This window comes from Prosopis cineraria, unplaced genomic scaffold (assembly GCF_029017545.1).
Source record: "Prosopis cineraria cultivar Desert tree isolate PC_DT_omini unplaced genomic scaffold, ASM2901754v1 PC11, whole genome shotgun sequence".
NCBI classification, from domain to species: domain Eukaryota; kingdom Viridiplantae; phylum Streptophyta; class Magnoliopsida; order Fabales; family Fabaceae; genus Prosopis; species Prosopis cineraria.
In genome coordinates this window covers 13,627,811-13,645,129 of record NW_026555342.1, presented here as the reverse complement: position 1 = coordinate 13,645,129, position 17,319 = coordinate 13,627,811, and the positions used below count along the sequence as shown (strand labels likewise).

At 35.7% G+C, this 17,319-nt stretch overlaps 1 protein-coding gene across 1 annotated transcript; it reads left to right on the top strand.

The window, feature by feature from the left end:
- Positions 1-613: 613 nt before the first annotated feature.
- Positions 614-16,290, top strand: LOC129285868 (cullin-4-like). The gene is made up of 17 exons (XM_054921811.1): positions 614-1,052; positions 2,192-2,307; positions 2,427-2,773; positions 3,823-4,003; positions 4,665-4,787; positions 4,895-5,182; positions 7,174-7,299; positions 7,448-7,549; positions 7,650-7,703; positions 13,422-13,528; positions 13,611-13,671; positions 13,778-13,909; positions 14,232-14,369; positions 14,468-14,548; positions 14,709-14,789; positions 14,902-14,982; positions 15,871-16,290. Exons 1-17 carry the CDS (start codon positions 731-733, stop codon positions 15,982-15,984), a joined length of 2,454 nt encoding a protein of 817 aa, XP_054777786.1. The 5' UTR covers positions 614-730; the 3' UTR covers positions 15,985-16,290.
- The last annotated feature ends 1,029 nt before the right edge of the window (positions 16,291-17,319 follow it).

Sequence of the window (17,319 nt, the reverse complement as noted above, 5' to 3'; positions counted from 1 at the left end):
ATGCTGCTCAATTCCGAGATACATTTGAGCCAAAAACATATGTCGACACACAAAAAAAAAAAAAAGAAAAAGGAAAAAAAACATGTATATCTACATAGATAATTGATCTTGTCTGCATAACTGCGTTGCATAAAATTGCTCCAAAATGTATTAAATTGGATTGAAGTTTTATTTAAGTATTAGTATCAATATTGGATGGATTAATAAAATACAAGAGATTATGAATATGAATATATATTCTGGTAAAAAAACAGACATTATGAATACTATCATATCATTATAATTAATTACTAAAATAAAACTGAAAATTAATAATTAGAAATAATTCCTTCTTTCAGTTCTTCCTAGTGAAAAAAAACTTCACAAAATGTAACCAATCAATTAAATGCATTAAACCCATAATGTCTGACAGCTAATAATTGCTTGTATCTTCCAACATTGTTGATTTTTTTTAACAAAGGAAACTATCTTATTAAGCGTAAAATTCCATTTTTTAATGCAATTATCGATATTTTCCGAGGCTCTTTTTTTTAACCCTAACAATAAGATAGATAAGGAAACAAGCCGAAAATTTCAAAAAAAAAAAAAAAAAAAAGAAACAAAAAGTGTGGAAAAAGAAAGGAAGAAATGTTGCGCGCTTGAATCTTACTGATCTGTGCGCTTCTTCAATCTTCATCTTCTTCGTTTTCGCATTCTTTCGCTCACTTACAATGCTCTTCTGATCACTTTCATGTCTCTTCCCACCAAACGCTCCACCACTGACAACAACGCCGCCTCCGCCGCCACTGCCGCGAGCAGCTCCGCCGCCCGCTCACCTCCTATGAAGAAGACCAAGAACGGCCTTCAACACCACCCTCAGGACTGTAATCTTAACCCTTCTGACGACATTGTTTTCGACCCCAAATCCATGGCTCTCGACGACGATCTCAAGGCCGATGATCCCACTTCACTCCCGAATGCGGGTGCCGTCATCGCCGCCAATTTGTCCCGCAAAAAAGCCACCCCTCCTCAGCCCCCTCGGACTAAGAAGTTAGCTATCAAGCTGCACAAAGGTAAGACTTTCGTTTCTCCATTCTTTTTATGCAGCTGCTAGCATTTTTTGTTCCAATTTCCATACGTGGTGTTAGTTAATTCATTAAATTAAATTGGCCGCTTTTACTTAGCAATGGTGTTGGGGGTTTGGAAATGGATTGAATAACAATGGGTTTTGTTAATGTAATTGTTATTGTGTTGTGCTGTTGGATTTCTGTGTCTTTGTAGTTGTTGGGAATTTACTTAATCGAGTTTCAGCTGTTTGTTTAACATGAAAGGGTTTGAATAATACACATGGTTAATCTGAGCAATAAATATGTCTTAATAGTTATTCTAGTTCCTGGTTATGGGAATTGATTTTAGTCACATGATCCGCTATGTTATAAACTTATGGGATATGGATGCCATCTTAATTCTTATTGACTTGAAGAACTTTCATACTGGATTCCGTTTTTTGATCTGTTAGCATGAATCATTTGCTTCAAATTCTGTATGCTTTTAAGCATAAAGAATTGTTTTTTAATGTCAAAACCCTTCTTTCATTTAAGTCATATTCTGCAGGAAACATAGACAAGGCCAAGAGCGCCATCTGTTTATGAATAACAAAATAATTCATTTTTTCTTTCACATGGTTACTATGCTGTACACATTTTAGGTAGAATTCAGCAATGTCTGCCTTTAGAGCCAAATAATTCATTCCTTGAGGCATTTCATATGAAGATGTACATTTTAGTTTAAGATGGTATATATTTTGTATTTTCCAGTCAAATGGTTTTTGATGGATACTACTTGAAATATAGTAAATGTTGTCTTTGCTGCCTCATTAATCTTTACTCTTCTCCTCCTCATGTGCGTCCCTTGAGGGTGCATGTCTTGCTATGATATGAGCATGTTGGAATGGTGATTGTAGAACGTGTTAAAAGATAAGGTCAAATGTGATAAAATCTATTTTTGAAATATGAATTTGTCACTTTTGTTTAGATTCAGTGTCTTTACCTTAAGTTCTTTCTGGCATCTCATATTTATGTTTATGTTTTACATGACAATGAAACATGACACCAAATACAATAGAAGAGTATCATAAACAATGTTAATTATTGGTTTTATCATTAAGGTGACTACAATATATATATTTTTTTACTTTGTGTTTCTTGTAAAGCTAAACCAACATTGCCCCCGGATTTTGAGGAGGTTACATGGGCAAAATTGAAGTCTGCTATTTGTGCTATATTCTTGAAGCAGCCTAATTCTTGTGACTTAGAGAACCTTTATCAGGTAATCTTGTAAATGTTCCTCTTATTCTGTTTGTTTTTCATTAGATTTTAACATTGTGTGAAAAATTATCTAGCACCACATCATTAAAGTTTCATTGTGAACTCAATATTTGTCCATAGGCTGTGAATGATCTTTGCCTGCATAAAATGGGGGGAAATCTTTATCAACGGATTGAAAATGAGTGTGAAGCACACATCTCTGCGGCAATACAGTCTTTGGTTGGCCAAAGCCCAGATTTGGGTGTTTTTCTTTCTCTTGTTGAGAGATGTTGGCAGGACCTTTGTGATCAAATGTTAATGATACGTGGTATAGCCTTATATCTGGATAGGACGTATGTTAAACAAACGGCAAATGTACGGTCATTATGGGACATGGGCTTGCAACTTTTCTGCAAACATCTATCACTATCTCCTGAAGTATTGCACAAAACTGTTACTGGCCTTCTTCGAATGATTGAGCATGAGAGGTAAATCTATTTTTTCAATGTCAGTTTTGTTTTGTTTGACTGATGTGTAAGTAATTCTTTTTTGCTCCATGTCAGCTTACATACATGCATCTGTATGTGCGCATGTATATATCATCCCCCTCCCCCCAATTTGAGGGTTTTATGTTTCTGCCACCCATTGCTTTTCAATATATATATATATATATAAGTAAATGGAATACTTACTCATCAGAACTGGATGCCAATAGTGATAAAATTATTGATAATCATTTAAACTCTCTCCATGTTGAAGCTATTAAAGAGCATTTAAAGTCCGTACTGAACAATTCACGTGCATAAAAACACGCTGCTTGTGCTTTTACATCTCTTGAGCACGGTGGGATGGGATGGCTGGAATTAAAATTGGAATTATATCTCTGTATCTGAAGTATAAGGATGGATATTAAGTAGGCAGGTTTTGTTCGCTGGAATTGAGATTCTGAGAGATAGCCCATTCCAGTGCAAGGGAAGTAAAATAGTTCTAGATTGCCACTTTCTTGTTACTTCTTCTAAAACCTGAAATATTAGTTTACCTCAGGAGCCTGGATTATATAATCTGGGATAGTGTAGAATGGGATTATTATTTTTTTTTGGACTATTTTATTTTGTTTGACAACGGAAAGATATCCTTCTCCCTCGAAGAAACAATCATTGTTCTACCCCAAAAGTCATCTCTTACCAATCACCTTCAGCCTTTGTCACCATGCTGTTCTAGTAGCTGTCCTCCTTACTTGGATTAAAACTGGGAAAAATCATTAATAGTGTTATTTCAGTACATCTGTTTGATTCCCCACTGGTAAATGCTTTAAATATGACGTGACATTATGCTCTGTCTTGCCCAGCTTCTTTCCAATTCAGTTTATTTTAAAATTTAGTTATTGATTGATGTAACAGCTGTTGTTGATCTCTCGTAGTGTAACTGAACAAAGAAAGAAGATAAGCTAGTACTATTTTAACAATTATTTTATTTTTTAGTATATTTCTTGTGATCACATTGTTTACAACTTCTGTTTTATGTTTGGCCTTTTCAGATTAGGTGAAGCAGTGGATCGGACTCTCCTAAACCATCTTCTGAAAATGTTTACTGCTCTGGGAATTTATGCAGAAAGCTTTGAGAAGCCATTTCTTGAGTGTACATCAGAGTTTTACGCTGCTGAAGCCATGAAATACATGCAGCAATCAGATGTTCCAGATTATTTGAAGCATGTGGAGGTCCTTCATTTCCCTTGCTTATATTATCTTCTCAGCATCTTTCATTGACAATATTATGTGCTCTTTAGTAATATTTAGTATTTAGGGCCTGTTTGTTTAGCTTTTTTTAATGAAAAAATCACGCATGTTAAGAAAAGTTTAAAGAAATTTTATGATGTTTGTTTTAAGCTTTTAAAAATAATCGGAATTTGAAAAAAAAATAGATTTCTGATTATTTTAAGAAGCTACTTTGAAGAGTTTCCGAGCATGATCAAATATGATAGATAAGAGAGAATGTTCACAGAAGCATAAAGATGCACACGTATCTCATAAAATTTAAGAATCACTAAATGATAAATCATTTTTAATTAATAAAGATGCACATAGATATCATAAAATTTCAAACTAAAAAGTCAGAAATATTTTTTTATGATTATAATCCAATGCAAAATAATTTCTGTATTTTTAAAATAAAATCTCTACATAATAAATTACTTTCCATAAAATATCTAAACTATCTAAAAATTACTTATTTTTTGAGCTTGAACAATCAGGCCCTTAATGAGTGGATCATGCCTTTTTCTGTCAGAATTTTATATCCATTAGGTTTTTCTTCCCACATTCAATTTCTTCCATTTTTTACAATGTGTATTTGCTGTTTGGATGTTTGTATATATTGTAGACGAGATTGCACGAAGAACAGGAAAGATGTTTGAAATATTTGGATTCAAGTACTAGGAGACCTTTGATAGCCACAGCAGAAAAGCAACTTCTTGAATGTCATATACCTGCCATACTTGATAAGGTGCTGATTTAGTTCAGTTTTCAGACTTTTCTTGGGTTAAATTTCTCTTAGATGATGCATTCTTTATCTTGGTTCTTCTAATTTGTTGTTTTGGTTGAGTTACACAGGGTTTCATGCTGCTTATGGATGGAAATCGTATTGAAGACCATCAGAGAATGTATTCACTATTTTCAAGGGTCAATGCCCTTGAGTCGCTAAGGCAGGCCTTGAGCTCATACATCAGGAGAACCGGGCAAGGAATTGTTATGGACGAGGAGAAAGATAAAGATATGGTTTCATCCCTTCTGGAGTTCAAGGCTTCTCTTGACAAAATATGGGAAGAAAGCTTTCTCAAGAACGAAGCATTCTCTAACACTATCAAGGATGCTTTTGAGCATCTTATCAATTTACGTCAGGTTTGCTCCATTTATTTGCTATCTATTATTCCAGCAGCTTTATTTGATTAATTTTCAATAAAATATAAAATGTCCTGAGGTTGAAAACTTCTATGAAGTTTGGGTTTGACTTTTATGGTATTTCTCATTTGGGTTAGCTTGTCACCTTTGTTCTTGGTACTTGAAATTACGACAATCTTTGGTCATGCGTAAAAAGCATGCTATTCATCCATGTTTAGGGTGTATAATTGATAGGGACTGAACAAGTTGATTGCATGAAGAACTAAGCATGGAAATTCTGATCTGGAACATCAGTTGGAATTTGTCTGTTTTCATTTTTAAATAACATTGGATCTTTTTGGTTGTAGCAAACATTTAATGGCATGGTGGCTGGCATATGTGCATTAAGTTATCTTTTTGGCTAACATTGTAATTACCATTCCCACTTCATACATCCATTTGGCCTTCAAGTTCATTTTGCTTCCTCAGCAACCTTAGAATTTTTCCTTCTTTCGTACAAACAATGTACAGGAATGTTCATATAATCATCCTTCATATTTGACACAGTAGTAATTATGAAATAAACATGCTGTACAATATTGGGCTAGTTGCCCTCAAGCCCAAGAGTCAAGGACTAACAACACTCCTCCTCAAGCTGGTGAATGAATATTCAACATTCCCTGCTTGCACCTTAGTTCTTCATGCTTGACTCTTGGTAGTGCCTTGGTGAGAATGTCTGCCACTTGGTGCTTAGAAGACACATAGTTTAAGTCAAAGGTGCCTCTGTCAACCTTCTCTTTTTTGAAATTTTGGTCTCTCTCCACGTTTCATCTTATCATGCTGCACAAGGTTTCTGAGTATACTTATTGTAGCATTGTTATCTCAAAAAATCCTTATAGGAGTTTGCATAGGAACCTTAAATTCCTCCAATAGACACTTAACCCACAATCCCTCACAGGTTCCCATTGCAAGGCTCGATATTCAGCTTCATAACTAATTCTTGCAACCACTGATCACTTTTACTCCTCCTTGTGACTAAATTACCCCATACAAAGGTGCTACAACCAGTGGCTGATCCCCCTATCAGTGATTGATCTGATCCACACCAATCTGCATAACTGTAAACCATTAGGGCATTACCTCTGTTGAGGTATTTTTCCTAAAACAGATCCCATGACACTCTTTAGGTAACTCAGAATTCTGTATGCTGCTTGTAATTGGGAATTGACTGATCACACTAACTAGAAAACCAATATCTGGTTGTCTATGTGCTAGATAGATAAGTTTTGTGCCGGTGTTTTGTACCTCGTTTTATCCATAGGAGTCTCATCACTTAAGTCTTAACAAGTGACTTTTGTGGTTGTTTCCTTTGGAGTGTCAAGGGTTTTACATACAAGCATCCTGGTTTCCTTCAATAAGTCAAGTATATTTCTGTTGGGAAACAACAATTCCCTCCTTGGACCTAGCCACCTCCATCCCCAAGAAGTAACACAACTGTTCTAAAGACTTCATCTCAAATTCCTTGGCCAGTGCATTCTTTAATTTTTCAATTTCCTTAGCATCACTGGCTGTTACTGCCATATCATCCGCACACACAATTAGCTAAGATCATTAGGCAGTTGTTGCTGTAGTAATGTTGTGAACATTAGGTAAATGATTAATGCTTGGAATATTTGAATGTTGTCTTTAGGATCACTCCTTACCTTACTGCTTTAACTTTGAAATTCAACCTTTTTTCCCCTTCCAACAGAGGATGAAAGACCTGGATTTTCCAAGTGGTTTAAATTTTTCTGTTGGCCATTCCCATTTTTTATTGAACTTATCCTCCTGTCAGTGGTGAGACTATGCTTTATCCATATTTATTAACAATGGGCTTTTGCGTTAGAGGTCTTTTGTGAATAACTGAATTCACTTTTTAGCCTCCTGCTAGTTTAAGCTTTAAGGTCAAGTGATTATAACGCATGGACAGATATGTTGGACAGTCAATTCACTGTGTTGTGCTACCATGACAGAACCGACCTGCAGAGTTGATTGCCAAGTTTTTGGATGAGAAGCTTCGTGCAGGTAATAAGGGTACTTCTGAAGAGGAATTGGAGGGTACACTAGATAAAGTCCTAGTATTATTCAGGTTCATCCAGGTACATTCAATGTTTCCTTGTGGGATAAACAAATAATTCTGCCTTGATTCCTGCAATTTCCATTTGTGCTTCTGGCATTATGCACTTCTTTTGATCTTTCTCTCCATACTGATATTGGAAAAGCCATTTGGCCTTATTGTTATTTAAGGGCAAGGATGTGTTTGAAGCATTCTATAAGAAAGATCTTGCTAAAAGATTGCTTTTGGGAAAGAGTGCTTCTATTGATGCAGAGAAATCTATGATATCAAAGGTTAAGTTTTTCCACTCTTTATTGACTTTCAAAGTAAATCATTTTTTGTGTCAACAGTTTTAGTAGTATTAACAATAACAATTTTCTTTCATTGATACAGTTGAAGACTGAGTGTGGCAGCCAGTTCACAAACAAATTGGAAGGAATGTTCAAGGTAATCATTTTTTAATCAATCTCAAATTTCTGAAAAATATTTCAACTTTGACTACTAGTGCATAGTTTAATCAATGGCATTTTTGTACGTTTCTCATCATTATTTTCACATTTAATTCTTTTTATGATGCAATCTCCTCCGATTTTTATTTTTCCTGACAATTTCAGCATTGCATAAAAAAAATTGAGACTTTGCAATTTTAGCATTGGGCACGAGTTTCTTTTCCAGAATACTACTCTTGCTCTCCACTTTACAACCCATGAATTAACAGTCTTTCTTGCTGCTGCCACTGCTAGCCCATACTGTCACCACCAAAATCATCATTGCTTTTCTCACTGCCACTGGTTCATTAATTCTGCTCATTACTTGTGTTTTTGTGCTTCTGCTGTGGCATCATTTTCACGTTATCAGGGTCCATTGTTTGCTACTACCAGCGTCAGGCATTGGTGTATTACATGCTATAACAGTGTTGTGTCCATGTTCGCCACCATGACAACCAATGATATTGCTAAAGCCATTATAACATGATATTGCTGAAATGTTACTAATGCATTCTGCTATTATCATTGCTCCTGCCACCATAGCATTACTACTGCCACCTACATCAACCAAGTTACCGGAGGTTCTCAATTATCTTTTTCTAATACAAACAGGAAAGACGGTTAGAGATCATAAAGCTATCAACTATTCTGATTAATAAGTTTGCTAGTTATATAGTTTTGCAGTTGCAATGTGTAGAGTTTGGAGAATTAATTTAAAGTGAGTTGATTGTGTAGAAAAAAGTTAATGTGGATCTTGAAAACAAGGTTAGAGATCATAAAGCTATTAATTCTTCCAATTTCAGAAAGTTTCATTTGCATGTAGCTGTTGAATTCTACGAGGTACTAAGTTTTGAATCATGGAGAATTCTTTAGGAGAAGATTGATTGTGGAGAAAATAAGTTAATGTGGATATTGGAAGCAAGGATAGAGATCCTAAAGCTATTGCTTTTTCTGAATTTAGGAAGTTTGGCATGGATGTGTTGAACTACGTAAATGGGCTTGGCCCAATAATCACAGATTTTGTTTTTATTCCATTAATTATTTCCTGAGTCTTAGGAGATATTATTAGGATATTAGGAGATTAGTTTCTAATTGATCTAATTATTGCTGTAACCCTAACCTCCTATATTTGTACCATGATCATGGATAAGAAAATAGAAGCTAAGGCAATGTTATCTCAGTAAATTTCATGGAATCATCGCCGTGAGTGCTCTTCCCTTTCAATTTGGTTGCTACTTGGCCAACCCTGCCAAAACCCATAACCCAGAAAGATGGCATTGGTCTTCATCTAGCCAATCCTCACATGGTGGTTCTTCTTCATCTCCAACCTTAGGCGACCTCTCCTCCCTCATCACTAGTCACAAACTGGATGGGGACAACTATCTATAGTGGTGTCCCAATCCTTCTTAATGTTCATTTGTGGCCGTGGCAGAGAAGAATATATTGTTGGTCGTGCACCTCAACCAAACTCCTGATGATTAGTATGCAGTGTGGCTTGCTGTCACTCATTCCCTTTTACTTGCCTCCAATCTCCCTGAATACTTCAGAGGTGATGCTGTTTTCACCTCTGTTTACCTCATTAATAGATCCCCCTCCAAGACTTTAGGCTTCAAAACCCTTATCAAGTCCTTCGTGAGCAATACCCTTCCTCTAAACTTCTGAATTCCCTACCTCTAGAAGTGTTTGGGTGCATTGCCTATTTCCATACTCTCCATCCCTCTAAGCTAGATGCTCAAGCCTTGAAATATGTCTTCCTTGGTTATTCTCACACACAAAAAGGGCAAAAATGTTACCACCCCCTGCTCATTACTTTTCCAGCGATGTTACCTTTGTTGAACACTGCATATATCATTCAAAAATTGCCCATTTAAGGGATAATGATACTGCACTAGAGGAATGGCCATTTTCTACCAAGTATCCAACACAAACAACACAGCCAAATCACTCATACATTCAGCCCCTCATACTTCCAGCCGTTAAATGAAACTGAAAACAGATTTGCACAAAATGAAAACCAACCAGAAAATCAACAAATTGCCTCACAAACTCAACGTTGAGCAGTCTCAAAGTTGTCATGAACAGTTACAGGACAGTTGGAACAGCTCGAAGTAAATGAAAGCCTTGTCCAGCATGATACCACAGAACTGCCAACTACTGTTTAGTCTTGACAGCAGACTCAGAACAGCCTACCAACACCAAAGGATCTGACACATCATGCCAATCTTCCAATGCAGCCTCAAATCTTAAGTTTAATGACCTTGGATGGCCTATTGCCTTGAGAAAAGTTCAGCAGAGCAGATTCCTAGAGACAGAGGAGGCTATGAAAATTCCTGCATGGAAATCTGCAATTGATGAAGAAATGTCAGCTTTAGAGAAGAACAAATCATGGGAATTGATGGACTTGCTAAAGGGTAAGACTGCTGTTGGTTGCAAATGGGTTTTGACTAACCAATACAATCCTAATGACAATTTGAACAAGCACAAAGCACAGTTGGTGGCTAAGGGATTCGCCCAAACCTACAGGATTGACTATCAAGAGATTTTTGCACCAGTGGCAAAATTCAATACCATCAAGGTACTGTTCTTATCAGCTGCAAGTCTCAACTAGCCATTATTTCAAATGAATGTGAATAATGCATTCCTAAACAGAAAATTGGAAGAACGAAGAAGTTTGCATGGAGATTCCTCTTGGATTCAGGAATAGAAGAAATCATAACAAGGTGTACAGGCTGCAAAAATCCTTTTATGGTCTCAAACAGTCCTCTCGTGCATGGTTTGAATGTTTTGCTAAGGCTGTACATAAATGTGGGTGCAAGACCACGCTTTGTTCATAAATAACGATGATGGAAAGAAGGCTATTTTAATAGTCTATTTGGATGATATCATCATCAATGGAGACAATCTCAGTGAAATTGAATGACTAGGGGCTACTTGCTGCTGAATTTGAGGTGAAGGATACTGGGTCCTTGGGTATTTCCATAGTTTGGAAGTGGCAAGGTCAGAGTGGAATTGTGGTGTGACAATACAAATACACTCTTAATCTCCTTCAAGAAATAGGGATGCTAGGTGGTAGACCAGCTGTTACTCCCTTGGAATTGAATCACAAGCTTGGAATAAGAGGAGACCACCCTATTGTTGAGAATGAAAGATACCAACTTTTGATTGGGAAATTAATATACTTATCCCACACTAGACCTGATATAGCATATCCAATGAGTGTGATAAGCCAATTTGCTAGTCAGCCCAACAAAGATCATGTGTGTTGTCTTTAGAGTCCTATAGTACCTGGAGTCTACACTAGGACAAGGATTATATTTTAAAAAGGGAACTCATAGGGGCATTGAAGTGCACTTTGATGTGGATTGGGCGGGCTCTAAGACTGATAGAAGGTCCACAATAGGGTATTGCACCTTCCTATGGGGTGACGTGGAGGAGTAAGAAACAATGACGTGGAGGAGTAAGAAACAATCTGTTGTCTCAAGGAGTAGTGATAAAGTAGAGCTTAGAGTACTAGTCATGTAATCTGTGAAGGTTTATTGATTGAACGACTTTTTAAAGAACTAAAAACGGGTTGTGATGGATCAATGCAATTATTTTGTGACAACTTGGCTGCAACGGGGATTGTCAAAAATCCTATTCATCATGATAGTACTAAATGTATAGATTGACTGCCATTTTGTCAAGGAGTAACTAGGAGAAAAGGGGTGGAAGTGAAATATACTCCAACACAGTTGCAAATTGCTGATATGCTTAAAAAGTCCTTAACCAAGCCCAACTGTTAGAATTTAGCAAGCAAGTTTGGAATGATAAACATCTATTCACCAGCTTGAGGGGGAGTGTTGATTGTTGAATGACATAAGGGAGCTTGGCCCAAAAGGCCAGCTAGCCTATTTAGTTATTAGGTTAATCACACAGATTCTTTTTTTATTCTATTAATTATTTTCTGATTCTCAAGAGAGATTGTTAGGATGTTAGGAGATTAAAATCTGATTATTCTAATTATTGCTGTAACCCTAATCTCCTATATATGTATCATGATTATGAATAAGAAAATAGAAGCTGAGGCAATATTGTCTCAGTAAATTTCAGGATGTTAATTTAATTCTATGCTGTACTAAGGTTTGGATCTTGGACATTTGATCGCAGAGAAACAAGTGATTGTTAGTACGATAAAACAAACTAATGTCAAGTGTAGATGTATTCATATAACACTATGCCCCCCCCCCCCCCGGGAAAAAAAAAAGAGCCACTTGATAGGAGTAGACTGAATGCAATGAGTTCTTTTGTTTGGAATAATTAGATGGGCCAACCAAAGGTATATTTTTTCAAAACTTGTTTGGAATAGAGGGTGGACAAAATTACACATATCAATAAAGCTTATTAAATACACTTTATAACTTTATTTTTTCAAAACAAAAATATAAACTTTTAAAAATGGCTTTCATTTAATACTCTATTTGTGAAAGACTATTAAAGAAAGAGAATATAATGGGAAGGTGACATTGAAAAAGTATCATTAATGAAATTTTATTTTTGTCAAAGTGTCTTATATTTCAGGATATTGAATTTCCCCCAAAAGTGTCTTATATATTAGCACGAAGTTAGTATTTTACAGTTCAAATTCAAATCACTTGGAGCATTGCCTTGTTTTTCAAAGATTGTGCCAAACAAACTATTATATGTTTCTGCAATGTGAGGTGGCACGGCATCAATAGGTTTGGAATAAATTGTTTGGTGCTTTTTGAGCAATGGGTTCGTTCAGCTATATCAAGTTTGGAATATACTGTTTGGATAAACATTCTGTATGGTTTTAAGATCACGAGAATGGGATATAATTCAATTTAAATAGAAAAAAAAGGTTGAATAAACATTCTCTGTTACTTGCATGTAGATAGGCAAAGGTAGATGTGATGATCTGATGATATATTTGCTACTCTTGTCCCAATTTGAACTTTTGTGTTGAAAACTTTGGGGCATAATGGTAGAAAAGTGTATCATAGAATTCTTTTGATTTTAATTATGTGAGCTTTTTTACAGACATATCAAAGGACCTTTTAGGAATTTGATGGTGGAAGAATATATGTTTGGGAATAATTGTAGACTAAATTTGAGAAATACACAAATAGAAGAGACACAGAATTTATGTAGTTTGGCTTAAGCCTATATCCATAGGTGTAAGGAAGAACAAAATCCACTAACTGAATGAAGAGTACAAAATATGTGGCGAACGACACTGAAAGCCCACAACCCAAATCAGTGACCCTCTAGACACCCTAAAGTGTAGCGCACAAAATACACTTTGGCTTGTTTGTTGTTTTGTTGTTTTTGAGGGATGCTTGAAATGGCTTCTTGAGGCTATATTTATAGGGTAAAGAACTTGTCCACCAAGACAAGATAAATGGCCAAGTAAATCCAGTGGTGACGTGGTGAGTAAATTGTTCTTGCTCCAAGTTGGCAGGAAAGCCGCTTCACCATAGCTGTTAACTTTTCTTAAAAGTACTTGATTTTTCAGGCATCTTTCTATAATAGAGTGCATCTTTATTGAGATCTCATGCTTAACTTCTAATTTTATGGTTCATTCTTAGCTAATGTATGAAAGATGGGCTATCTAAGCTTGACGATTGGCTACTGTATATCTACAGCTTCTCATGATATCCTAATATTTATTCTTATTCAGGACATTGAATTATCAAAAGAAATAAACGAGTCCTTCAAACAGTCATCCCAGGCTAGGACGAAACTCCCATCAGGGATTGAAATGAGTGTTCATGTCTTAACAACAGGGTAAGCTTTGGGGTATCTGCTATCTTAAATTTCCATGCACTTTGGGTTTCAAGGAAGTATAATTGTGATTGGATGAGTGCAGGTACTGGCCAACGTATCCCCCCATGGATGTGAGACTCCCTCATGAATTGAATGTTTACCAGGTTTAGCACTAGCCCCTATTGATGATGCACTATTTGTGTTGGTTGTCTCCATCTTTTCAGTGACTTTTTGGCATGGTGCTTTCCTTCCTTCCTTTTTCTTTAACAGGATATATTCAAAGAGTTCTATCTAAGTAAATACAGTGGAAGGCGTCTGATGTGGCAAAATTCTTTAGGTCACTGTGTCTTAAAGGCAGAGTTTCCTAAAGGTAAAAAGGAGTTGGCTGTGTCCCTCTTTCAGGTTGGTATTTTAAAAACTAAATCTCCATTCAGTTCATGTTTTTCTGTCTTCTTGAACAAACCCTTCTTGTCCAGTGTTTAGGTGTTTGCTTTTAAATTCTCTTGTACAATCATGGGGGATATTTATATTTTACAACACAGCACTTCTTGATTAGTTCTTATAGAAAAGTTCCTTTTACATGATATATTTTTACTGGAGAACTTGTTACTTGATAACAAATATTTAAGGCACGTTACCTAAGTTGTCCTTTTTTCTCCATCAATTCTGCAAGCCTATCTGTTCAGTTCTAACATCCTGGTAAATTTTGTGGGGTATGCTCTAGACTGTTGTTCTGATGCTATTCAATGACGCTGAGAAATTTAGCTTTCAAGACATTAGAGATGCTACTGGTATCGAAGACAGAGAATTGAGAAGGACTCTGCAATCACTTGCATGTGGAAAAGTTCGTGTTCTGCAGAAGGTGTGTGACTAATTGCTGAAACACCAGTTTATAAAGTCAGATTTTGATTATGATCTCTTGGAAACTTGGTGCTGATTCCCTTTGATGATATGCAACAGTTGCCCAAAGGAAGAGATGTGGAGGACGATGACTTATTTATTTTCAATGAGGGGTTTACTGCTCCTCTCTACCGCATAAAGGTATGGCTGCCATTGCTTCATGAATGATAGGAATTTTTTGAATTGAATATCATATTTTGGCATTTACTTTAATAAGTGAAGTCACTCAAGTTTATTTGGATTTATCCTGTCACTTGCATTTGAGATTAAGCTTATGATGATCGTGGTTTCTATTTTACAGGTAAACGCAATTCAGATGAAGGAGACAGTGGAGGAGAATACAAGTACCACTGAGAGAGTTTTCCAAGACCGTCAGTATCAGGTCAAGTTTCTTTCCCTTTCTCTTTCCAAATTTTCTTTCTTCATGATGCTTTCACATTGTTTTAATTTTATGAGCCATAAGATATGAGCGTTACTGCAATGGTATATTACAGGTTGATGCTGCTATTGTGAGAATAATGAAGACTCGTAAAGTCCTAAGCCATACCCTTCTTATTACCGAGCTCTTCCAACAGGTAAATTCCTTTTCCCTTTCATCATCTCAAACAAAATAATCATTCTCTAAAATGGTTTGTTGCACAAATGTAAAGGAACAAAATATGAAATAAGCTAAAAAACGTTATGAACAAACCGAACGGGCTGTAAATCCCCAGGTAGTTCCTTGGTATTCAGATGGAGTTGATGTGGGAAGGGGAGCAAATCCTTGATATCATCCCCGAGGACAAAATTTACTCTAGAGAAAGCTCAAAAAGATCCTTAACTTTGATTTAGAAATTGAAGGAGAATAAATTGAGTTGTAACTTCAGACAAAGAGAAAACTCTAGAGTTACCACCTTCCATTGATCTCTGAAGCACTGATTTTTAAAATGTCGATGCATCTCTAGTACATGACTGCGCATACAAGATACAATATGACACTTAAAATAAAATTACTTTTAGATAATTACATATTTTGCCATGTGTGTTTCATGTTATGTCTCAGATGCAGAACGGGGGAGGAGAAAGGGAGATGAGAGAATATAGAGAAGAGAAAAACTAATAGGAGAAGTAAAACAATGTCAATTCTGATTCATTTAAAAGGCATGTACAAAGCAAATGCATTAAAGCACTATTTATGGGCCTTAACTTTAACCCTAGAATTAAACACAATAATATTATCAAAATTCTAAAATTAAATTGTAAAGATAACAATAATTGATAAAATAGTAAAAAGATAACATTAAATGCATAATTACGATGATTAAAGCAAAATATTCTGAAATCTTCCAATTAAGTTCCATCATTCTCCGATACGTTGGGGCTTCTTAGTTGGCTGATAATATTGTAAGATATACCATGCCTTGCGTTAGCTTTTGGAGAGAACACTGATTTTAGGAATGAAATTTTTGTTTCTTGGGTAACAGCTGAAATTTCCAATAAAACCAGTGGATTTGAAGAAAAGGATTGAAAGCCTCATTGACAGGGAGTACTTGGAGAGGGATAAAAACAACCCTCAAATATACAATTACCTTGCATAGTATGTTTTCCCATCATCTCCACATTTCACATTTCTTTTTCTTTTTTTTTTCTTTTTTTTAAAAGACATGGGGGAGAGGCTCCAATCTCCATGTTTTTATCCCCATGTCCTATGTACAGTAATTGTAGTCTTCCTTTTTTTTTTTTTTTGGTTATCCCCTATCATTTATTGACGATTGTACTGTAATTGTAAAGGTATAATTGTTGTCTGGAAGAAGTTTTTGATAACCCTCTTGAAAGTCTCCTCCTTGAAAGCACTTCAGTATTTATTTATTTATTTTTTAGAGTGAAAAAGCACTCAGCTGATATATGATATTATCGGATTATATTCTAGTATAGAGTGGAAGTAACTCTCTTTAACATGATTTTTTTTTTTCAATCCATAAGATGTATACTTTTGGACCAATGTTCTTGAAACTGGACCATCCGATTAGAATGAACACCTCACCTGTACAGTCTTTTCACTGCTGGTGGAAAAGTTATTAATTGGGGGGTCCTTCCCTCTTGTGCATTGTATCTCAAAAGTCAAAGAATCCTCCTAGTCACTGTGCTCGCTTTTTCTTTTTCTAATTTCCTTCCTGCCAGAGAGACACGGAAGAAAGGAGCTATCTTGAGGCTAACAAACCAGATGGAAAGTATCCTGGCCCAATATCATTGACTTAAATTTTCAGCGTAGAGACAAGAGACAGGGAGGAAAAAAATCCCCTAGGACACTGTTTAACTCATCTGGTCTTTTTCAGTGTGTGTTGTCATAATCATTTTGAAGATCGTGAAACTAGTGCCATTGTCAAAGTGCCACTCTCCCTATTGGATCAGCTATTTGACTTGATTGTGAAATCATAATAGACTTGTCGGTTTGCGGATTATATTCTGTTTTATTAAAGCATTTAGTTTTGGGTATAATGGTATAATTATCTAGTATTTAATACAATTAAATATAAACTAATTTATATTAGTGCATGGTCAGGTCTAAATAAGAGACTTTTCTATTATGGTTTTCCTACTCGCAAAATCTGAATCCTCATTTATCCCAAAAAAAAAAAAACATCTGAATTCTCAACTTTATTTTTTGTTACACTTAAATGTTGTCTGCAGAACGGTAGAAACAACTTATGAAATATGTGTAGAATGATCAATCACGAATTGAAAAGATACTTGAAGAGTTGAAGTGCTGAAAAATATTTAAACTATTCAATTTGCAAGCCAATTTTTATTTTTTGGTAAAAATTTGAAAGCCAATTTAACTACGCTAGTCATAAGCTGATGAAGTATCTTATACGCATCAAACTCTTTAGGCCAGGCCATATTATGCTGGTTACAAAATATGTTTTCTGTAA

Excerpts from the sequence above, each read along its gene's own strand:
- LOC129285868 (XM_054921811.1), top strand. The coding sequence starts at position 731 with ATGTCTCTTCCCACCAAACGCTCCACCACTGACAACAACGCCGCCTCC. Across the intron at positions 7,300-7,447 it reads TATTATTCAGGTTCATCCAG|GGCAAGGATGTGTTTGAAGC; the intron begins GTACATTCAATG and ends TTGTTATTTAAG. Across the intron at positions 14,983-15,870 it reads TTACCGAGCTCTTCCAACAG|CTGAAATTTCCAATAAAACC; the intron begins GTAAATTCCTTT and ends CTTGGGTAACAG.